Source organism: Oncorhynchus clarkii, chromosome 13, assembly GCF_045791955.1.
Source record: "Oncorhynchus clarkii lewisi isolate Uvic-CL-2024 chromosome 13, UVic_Ocla_1.0, whole genome shotgun sequence".
Classification (NCBI taxonomy): Eukaryota; Metazoa; Chordata; class Actinopteri; order Salmoniformes; family Salmonidae; genus Oncorhynchus; species Oncorhynchus clarkii.
Genome location: NC_092159.1, coordinates 2,488,863 through 2,498,862, shown reverse-complemented (window position 1 = coordinate 2,498,862; position 10,000 = coordinate 2,488,863). Strand labels below are relative to the sequence as shown.

The 10,000-nt window shown below is 41.7% G+C and overlaps 2 protein-coding genes across 2 annotated transcripts in view; both read right to left on the bottom strand.

Annotated features, from left to right (window-relative positions):
- Positions 1–2,316: 2,316 nt before the first annotated feature.
- On the bottom strand, positions 2,317–3,462 carry LOC139424184 (uncharacterized). The gene has a single exon (XM_071175866.1). The coding sequence runs from the start codon at positions 3,460–3,462 to the stop codon at positions 2,317–2,319; it is 1,146 nt and encodes a 381-aa protein (XP_071031967.1).
- A 160-nt stretch (positions 3,463–3,622) lies between these two features.
- The window catches only part of LOC139424183 (lipopolysaccharide-induced tumor necrosis factor-alpha factor homolog), a 7,969-nt gene continuing 1,591 nt past the window's right edge, over positions 3,623–10,000 (bottom strand). The window contains exons 3-5 of the mRNA XM_071175865.1: positions 8,894–9,083; positions 8,572–8,673; positions 3,623–4,189 (exon numbers count right to left, since the gene is read on the bottom strand). Of these exons, the coding sequence (XP_071031966.1) occupies positions 4,183–4,189; positions 8,572–8,673; positions 8,894–9,083 (299 nt within the window). The 3' untranslated portion in view covers positions 3,623–4,182. The remainder of the gene's footprint in view (positions 4,190–8,571; positions 8,674–8,893; positions 9,084–10,000) is intronic.

The following is a 10,000-nucleotide window of genomic DNA, read 5'->3' as shown; positions in this document are numbered from 1 at the left end:
TGGTAGTGCAGGAAGTACGCCATCAGGAGGAGGCTGCAAGGTGGGCCAAGGCAGTCTCTCTTTCCAAACAGGGACAGTGGACTCGATGGGACAGTGTGGAGAAGAGGAAGATAAGCTGGAAGGATCTGTGGGCCATGGAAGCGAGGCGGTTGAGCTTCTCCATCAGAGCAACATATGACGTCCTTCCAACACCAGTTAATCTTCACCAATGGTATGGTGAAGATCCGGACTGTGCCCTCTGTTCCATGCCAGCCAACCTCAGGCACATTCTCACAGGGTGTAAAACAAGCCTCACTCAAGGACGCTACACTTGGCGTCACAACCAAGTCCTTAAAAACCTTGCGTCCGCCCTGGAGGACAAGCGAGCTGCCACCAACTCCCTACCACCCCCAGCAGCATCACACCTCTTACGGACAAACTTTGTCCACGAAGGGGCTAAACCACCGAAGCGCGGCTCGACACCATTAGAGCGAGACCAGCTGCGCTTGGCCCGCGACTGGAAAATGCTAGCTGACATTGGCCGGCAACTTGTGTTTCCTCCGGAGATCGCAACCACCACCCTAAGACCTGACATGGTGCTCTGGTCCCGTTCACTCAAGAAGGTCTTCATCATTGAGCTCACAGTACCCTGGGAAGACTCAGTAGATGAGGCTTATGAGCGAAAGCATCTGCGCTATGCCGATCTAGCTGCCGAAGCACGGCATCATGGCTGGAACACAGAAGTCCGACCAGTGGAGGTGGGCTGCAGAGGTTTTGTGGCAACATCTACAACCAGACTGCTTAGAGACCTTGGAATTAAGGGCCAGAGCCAGCGTTCGGCAATCAAAGCTGTATCGGAGGCGGCAGAAGGCAGCAGTCAGTGGCTCTGGATGAAGAGGAAAGACCCCAGCTGGGCCCCGAAGTGAGAGGGCCAGGAGGTATGCGGTCAACAATGCTTGACTCAGGGAGGAGGATGCCCCTGCCATGCATAGTCCCATGGGATGTTGGCTATCATCAACAAGGCAACTCCTATGACTAATTGGGAATGGGACGCAAGCGTAGGATTGATCACCCTGTCGCTGGCCGCCTTTGGGGAGGGTGTATAGTGTGAAAGGCCGAAACACCCTAGGAACCAAAGGTACACTACTGATGATGCGCTCCCCAAATTTCACCAGGCTCACTGTTCATTAACTCTTGGAAGTGCTTGCACAAAGGATAGTTCTTGGAATCTAATATAATAGAGTTATAATAATATATAATATAATATAATAGAGTTATAATAATATATAATATAATAGAGTTATAATAATATATAATATAATATAATAGAGTTATAATAATATATAATATAATAGAGTTATAATAATATATAATATAATATAATAGAGTTATAATAATATATAATATAATATAGTAGAGTTATAATAATATATAATATAATATAATAGAGTTATAATAATATATAATATAATATAATAGAGTTTTAATAATATATAATATATAATATAATAGAGTTATATAATATATAATATAATACAATAGAGTTATAATAATATATAATATAGTAGAGTTATAATAATATATAATATAGTAGAGTTATAATAATATATAATATAATATAATAGAGTTATAATAATATATAATATAATATAATAGAGTTATAATAATATATAATATAATATAATAGAGTTATAATAATATATAATATAATATAATAGAGTTATAATAATATATAATATAATATAATAGAGTTATAATAATATATAATGTAATATAATAGAGTTATAATAATATATAATATAATATAATAGAGTTATAATAATATATAATATAATATAATAGAGTTATAATAATATATAATGTAATATAATAGAGTTATAATAATATATAATATAATATAATAGAGTTATAATAATATATAATATAATATAATAGAGTTATAAAAATATATAACATAATAGACTTATAATAATATATAATATAATATAATAGAGTTAGAAAAATATATAACATAATAGACTTATAATAATATATAATATAATATAATAGAGTTATAATAATATATAATATAATAGAGTTATAATAATATATAATATAATAGAGTTATAATAATATATAATATAATAGAGTTATAATAATATATAATATAATAGAGTTATAATAATATATAATATAGTAGAGTTATAATAATATATAAAATAATATAATATAATAGAGTTATAATAATATACAATATAATATAATAGAGTTATAATAATATATAAAATAATATAATATAATAGAGTAAAATAACCAAGTTAATTGTTGTTTTTAAATAACTTTCCTGATCATCTGTTTTTAGCAATAAGGCACGAGGGGTGTGGTATAGGAGGGGGGGTGGTATAGGAGTGGGTATATGAGGGGGTACATGAGGGGTGTGGTATATGAGGGGGTACACAGGGGGGTGTGGTATAGGAGGGGGTACACGAGGGTGTACACGAGGGGGTGTGGTATAGGCGGGGGTGTGGTATAGGAGGGAGGGTGGTATTGGAGGGGGTATACGATGGGGTGTGGTATAGGAGGGGGTAAATGAGGGGGTGTGGTATAGTAGGGGGTGTGGTATAGGAGGGGGTACACGAGGGGGTACATGAGGGGGTGTGGTATAGGAGGGGTGTGGTATAGGAGGGGGTATACAAGGGGGTACATGAGGGGGTGTGGTATACGAGGGGGAATACGAGGGGTATACGAGGGTGTACATGAGGGTGTGTGGTATACGAGGGGGTATACGAGGGGGTATACGAGGGGGTGTGGTATACGATTGGGTATACGATGGGGTACATGAGGGGGTGTGGTATACGAGGGGGTACACAAGGGGGTGTGGTGCACGAAGAAGTGTGGTATACGAGGGGGTGCAGTATAGGAGGGGGTGTGGTATAGCAGGTGGCGTGGTATATGAGGGGGTGCGGTATAGGAGGGGGTGTGGTATTGTAGGGGGTGTAGTTTCAGAGGGGGTGTGGTATAGGAGGGGGTGTGGTATAGGAGGGGGTGTGGTATAGGGGCTGTGTAGTATAGGAGGGGGTGTGGTATAGGAGGGGGTGTAGTATAGGAGGGGGTGTGGTATAGGAGGGGGTGTAGTATAGGAGGGGGTGTGGTATAGAAGGAGGTGTGGTATAGGAGGGGGTGTGGTATAGGAGGGGGTGTGGTATAGGGGCGGTGTGGTATAGGAGGAGGTGTGGTATAGGTGGGGGTGTGGTATAGGAGCTGTGTAGTATAGGAGGGGGTGTGGTATAGGAGGGGGTGTAGTATAGGAGGGGGTGTGGTATAGGAGGGGGTGTGGTATAGGAGGGGGTGTGGTATAGGAGGGGGTGTGGTATAGGTGGGGGTGTGGTATACGTGAGGGTGTGGTATACGTGGGGGTGTGGTATATGAAGGGGTGTGGTATAGGTGGGGGTGTGGTATAGGTGGGGGTGTGGTATATGCCCAATATACCACGGCTAAAGGCATATAACACGACGCAACGCAGAGTGCCTCGATACAACCCTTAGCCGTGATATATTGACCATATACCACAAACCCCCAGGTGCCTTATTGCTATTACAAACTGGTTACCAACGTAATTAGAGCACTAAAAAAACATGTTTTGTCATACCCGTGGTATCCCGGTCTGATATACCACGGCTGTCAGCCAATCACCATTCAGGGCTCGAACCACCCAGTTTACAATAAACAATATATCAAATATAATATATTTAATACCATTATGAAATATAACATACAATATAATTCATACACTATTTAATAAATAAATTATGTAGTTAATACCGTGTGCAATATGATAAATGATATAGTTCATATATTGAATACAGTGACATTTAATACAGTGTAAATTAATGTTGTAATCGGGCTTCAACCCAACAGCCATGTTCTCATTCCCTCCTCTCACCCCTAACCTCTGAACCCTAACCTCTGAACCCTAACCTCTGTAACCTCTCTATCCCCTAACCCAGTCTACACCAGTCCAGTGGTTTAAAGCCCTGAGAGGACACTCTGACTAGGGCTTCTGATGTCACCAGTCCTTCTCTTCTTGTGGTGATGATGTCAAGTCCTGTAGTGAGGATGTCATGTCCTGTAGTGATGATGTCACATCCTGTAGTGATGATATCACGCCATGTAGTGATGATGTCACGTCCTGTAGTGAGGATGTCATGGCATGTAGTTATGATGTCACATCCTGTAGCGATGAGAAAACAATGAAAACAAGCAAGCATCCCAGAAAAGTGCTCAAAATAGACAATGTTAACATATGTTGCTTAAGAAACAAGGTTCATGAAGTCAATAACTTGCTAGGAACAGATGACATTCATATTCTGACCATCTCTGAAACTCACTTAGATAACACCTTTGGTGATACAGTGGTAGCAATACATGGTTATAACATCTACCGAAAAGACAGAAATGCCAAAGGTGGAGGTGTTTCTGTTTATATTTAGAACCACTTTACTGTAAAGATTAGAGAGGATCTCATGTTAAATACTGTTGAAGTAATATGGCTACAGGTTCATCTGCCTCACCTAAAGCCCATTCTGGTGGGAAGCTGCTATAGACCACCAAGTGCTAACAGTCAGTATCTGGATAACGTGTGTGAAATGCTTGATAATGTATGTGATATCAAAAGAGAGGAATATTTTCTGGGTGATTTAAATATTGACTGGCTTTCATCAAGCTGCCCAGTCAAGAAAAACCTTCAAACTGTAACCAGTAACTAACTAGTCCTGCAACCTGGTTCAGGTTATCAGTCAACCTACCAGAGTAGTTACAAACAGCACAGGAATTAAGTCATCAACATGTATTGATCACATCTTAAAACTAATGCTGCAGAAATGTGCTTTAAAGCAGTATACAAATCCATCGGATGTAGTGATCACAATATGGTGGCCACCTCTAGGAAAACCAAAGTTCCAAAGGCTGGGCCTAATAGGCTGGGCCTAATATAGTGTATAAGAGGTCATACAATACTATTTGTAGTGATTCCTATATTGTGGATGTAAAGAATATTTGTTGGTCCGTGGTGTGTAATGAGGAGCAAACAGACACAGCACCCATTAAGAAAGTGACTGTAAAAACTGTTAAATCCCTGTGGATTGATAAGGAATTGAAAAATGGTTGAGAGGGAAGAGGCAAAAGGAACGGTAAGTAAGTCTGGCTGCACAACTGATTGGCAAATGTACTGCAAATTGAGAAATCATGTGACTAAACTGAATAAAAATAATAAACTACACTATAAAACAAAGATAAATTATATAAAGAATGATGGTAAATTGAACATTTAATTGGAGCTTCAATTAAATTGAGGGAAAACAAGGTAACCTCAGCTCATTGAATCAGATGCTCATTCATCACAAACCCTACTGATATTGACAACTACAATAATGATTCCTTTCAATGGCAAGATTAGCAAACTTAGGCATGGAATACCAGCAACAAACTCTGACGCTACACATCCAAGTATATCTGACCAAATTATGAAAAACAGGTAGAGGTGAAAAAATTATTGTTATCTATCATCAATGAAAAGCCACTGGGGTCTGACAACTTGAATGGAAAATTAATGAGGATAATAACAGACGATATTGCCGCTCCTATTTGCCATATCTTCAATCCAAGCCTACTAGAAAGTATGTTCCCTCAGGCCTGGAGGGAAGCTAAAGTCATTCTGCTACCTAAGAATAGTAAAGCCCTCTTTACTGGCTCAAATAGCCGACCAATCATTCTGTTACCAACCCTTATTAAACTTCTGGAAAAAATGGTGTTTGACCAGATGCAATGCTATTTCACAGTAAACAAATTAAGTCTCAGCACGCTTATAGGGAAGGACTTTCAACAAGCACACCACTTACACAAATGACTGATGATTGACTGATAGAAATTGATAATGAAAATATTGTGGGAGCTGTTTCGTTAGACTTCAGTGCAGCATTTGACATTATCGATCATAGTCTGCTGATGGAAAAACGTAAGTGTTTTGGCTTTACACCCCCTGCTGTATTGTGAATAAAGAGTTTCCTGTCTAAAAGAACACAGAGGGTGTTCTTTAATGGAAGCCAACCCAACATAATCCAGGTAGAATCAGGCATTCCCCAGGGCAGCTGTCTAGGACCTTACTTTTTTCAATCTTTACTAACTACATGCCACCGGCTTTAAGTAAAGCCTGAGTGTCTATGTATGCGGATCACTCAACACTATACACGCCAGCTACTACAGCGACTGAAATGATTGCAACACTTAACAAACACTTAACAAAGAGCTGCAGTTAGTTTCAGTTTTGGAAGTGTGTTTTCTATCCCAAGCTGTCAATTATATGCATATTCTAGCATCTGGTCTTGAGAAATAGGCGGTTTACTTTGGGAACGTTATTTTTCCAAAAATAAAAATAGTGCCCCCTAGTTTCAAGATGTTAACAGCACTATCAACAAGGCAGGCCCTAGCTTTGTCACACCTGGACTACTGTTCAGTCGTGTGGTCAGGTGCCACAAAGAGGGACTTTTGAATTGGCTCAGGAGAGGGCAGCACGGCTGGCCCGTGGACGTACACAGAGAGCTAACATTAATATTATGGGGGCTGGTTCAAAGTGGAGGTTGACTTCATCACTACTTGTATTTGTGAGAGGTATTAACATATTGAATGTGCCACAAGGTGTCTGTCTAAACTACTAGCACACAGGTCAGACACCCATGCATACCCCACAAGACATGCCACCAGAGGTCTATTCACAGTCCCCAAGTCCAGAACAGACTATGGGAGGGGCACAGTTCCAAGACTACATGGAACTCTATTCCACATCAGGTAACAATAGAATCAGATACAAAAACAGATCAAAATACACCTTATGGACTGTGACAAACAGTGTATCTACAACACAAACATAGGCACAGACACATACATACAGACACAAGATGACATATGCACTATACACACACATACACATGGATTTTGTGCTGTAGATACAGTACGTGGTAGTGGAGAAGGGACCTGAGGGCACATACCTAGTGTGTATTGAAATCTGAAATCTGAATAATATTGTCACGTTTTAATAATGTTGTGACTGATTTAATTTTGCTGGACCACAGGAAGAGTATCTGCTGACTTGGCAGGAACTAATGGGGATCCATAATAAACCCTAGGAAGAGTAGCTGCTGCCTTGGCAGGAACTAATGGGGATCCATAATAAACCCCAGGAAGAGTTGCTGCTGCAGGAACTAACGGGGATCCATAATAAACCCTAGGAAGAGTAGCAGCTGCCTTGGCAGGAACTAATGGGGATCCATAATAAACCCCAGGAAGAGTAGCTGCTGCCTTGGCAGGAACTAATGGGGATCCATAATAAACCCCAGGAAGAGTAGCTGCTGCCTTTGCAGGAACTAATGGGGTTCCATAATAAACCCCAGGAAGAGTAGCTGCTGCCTTGGTAGGAACTAATGGGGTTCCATAATAAACTCCAGGAAGAGTAGCTGCTGCCTTGACAGGAACTAATGGGGATCCATAATAAACCCCAGGAAGAGTAGCTGCTGCCTTGACAGGAACTAATGGGGATCCATAATAAACCCCAGGAAGAGTAGCTGCTGCCTTGGCAGGAACTAATGGGGATCCATAATAAACCCCATGAAGAGTAGCTGCTGCCTTGGCAGGAACTAATGGGGATCCATAATAAACCCCAGGAAGAGTAGCTGCTGTCTTGGCAGGAACTAATGGGGTTCCATGATAAACCCCAGGAAGAGTAGCTGCTGCAGGAACTAATGGGGATCCATAATAAACCCCAGGAAGAGTAGCTGCTGCCTTGGCAGGAACTAATGGGGTTCCATAATAAACTCCAGGAAGAGTAGCTGCTGCCTTGGCAGGAACTAATGGGGTTCCATAATAAACCCCAGGAAGAGTAGCTGCTGCCTTTGCAGGAACTAATGGGGTTCCATAATAAACCCCAGGAAGAGTAGCTGCTGCCTTGGTAGGAACTAATGGGGTTCCATAATAAACTCCAGGAAGAGTAGCTGCTGCCTTGACAGGAACTAATGGGGATCCATAATAAACCCCAGGAAGAGTAGCTGCTGCCCTGACAGGAACTAATGGGGATCCATAATAAACCCCAGGAAGAGTATCTGCTGCCTTGACAGGAACTAATGGGGATCCATAATCAACCCCAGGAAGAGTAGCTGCTGCCTTGGCAGGAACTAATGGGGATCCATAATAAACCCTAGGAAGAGTAGCAGCTGCCTTGGCAGGAACTAATGGGGATCCATAATAAACCCCATGAAGAGTAGCTGCTGCCTTGGCAGGAACTAATGGGGATCCATAATAAACCCCAGGAAGAGTAGCTGCTGTCTTGGCAGGAACTAATGGGGTTCCATGATAAACCCCAGGAAGAGTAGCTGCTGCAGGAACTAATGGGGATCCATAATAAACCACAGGAAGAGTAGCTGCTGCCTTGGCAGGAACTAATGGGGATCCATAATAAACCCCAGGAAGAGTAGCTGCTGCAGGAACTAATGGGGATCCATAATAAATACAAATACAAATCATGTCATGTAGTGATGATGTCACGTCTTGTAGTGATGATGTCACCTGGTGTGTGTGTGGAGGTGGGCGTGGCAGAGCGGGCAGGAGTGATGAGCGTCCTGGAACCCTGCGACCAGGAACGGGATCAGACAGCATCCGCAGATGAACCTGTACACACACACACACACACACACACACACACACACACACACACACACACACACACACACACACACACACACACACACACACACACACACACACACACATTTGCTATTACGGTTATTGCTCAGTAGGAGGCATCAGAGGGCCAATATCAATGTTGTAGTGAGCATTAACCAGGCCACACATGGCCCATGCAGCTATGCCAGGTGTGTGTCTGTGTTACCCCATGAGTGTCAGCAGGCCACACATGGCCCACGCAGCCACGCCAGGTCTGTTGGTGACGACCGTCGTGACGCGCTGATGACAGTTAGAACACTGTGTCATACAGGGGGTGTCGCCCATCGGACCCACAGCCTCTGATTGGATGATCACCACCGTCGGGGAATGCTGCTGCACTGTCTCCATGTTGACAGCTGACAGAGAGAGAGTTGTGATCAGAACCATGTCTATAGAACCATGTCTATAGAGAGTTCTGATCAGAACCATGTCTATAGAGAGTTCTGATCAGAACCATGTCTATAGAGAGCTGTGATCAGAACCATGTCTATAGAACCATGTCTATAGAGAGTTCTGATCAGAACCATGTCTATAGAACCATGTCTATAGAGAGTTCTGATCAGAACCATGTCTATAGAGAGTTCTGATCAGAACCATGTCTATAGAGAGTTGTGATCAGAACCATGTCTATAGAGAGTTGTGATCAGAACCATGTCTATAGAGAGTTCTGATAAGAACCATGTCTGTAGAACCATGTCTATAGAACCATGTCTATAGAGAGTTGTGATCAGAACCATGTCTATAGAACCATGTCTATAGAACCATGTCTATAGAACCATGTCTATAGAGAGTTGTGATCAGAACCATGTCTATAGAACCATGTCTATAGAACCATGTCTATAGAGAGTTGTGATCAGAACCATGTCTATAGAACCATGTCTATAGAGAGTTCTGATCAGAACCATGTCTATAGAGAGTTCTGATCAGAACCATGTCTATAGAGAGTTGTGATCAGAACCATGTCTATAGAACCATGTCTATAGAGAGTTCTGATCAGAACCATGTCTATAGAACCATGTCTATAGAGAGTTCTGATCAGAACCATGTCTATAGAGAGTTCTGATCAGAACCATGTCTATAAAGAGTTGTGATCAGAACCATGTCTATAGAGAGTTCTGATAAGAACCATGTCTGTAGAACCATGTCTATAGAACCATGTCTATAGAGAGTTGTGATCAGAACCATGTCTATAGAACCATGTCTATAGAACCATGTCTATAGAGAGTTGTGATCAGAACCATGTCTATAGAACCATGTCTATAGAACCATGTCT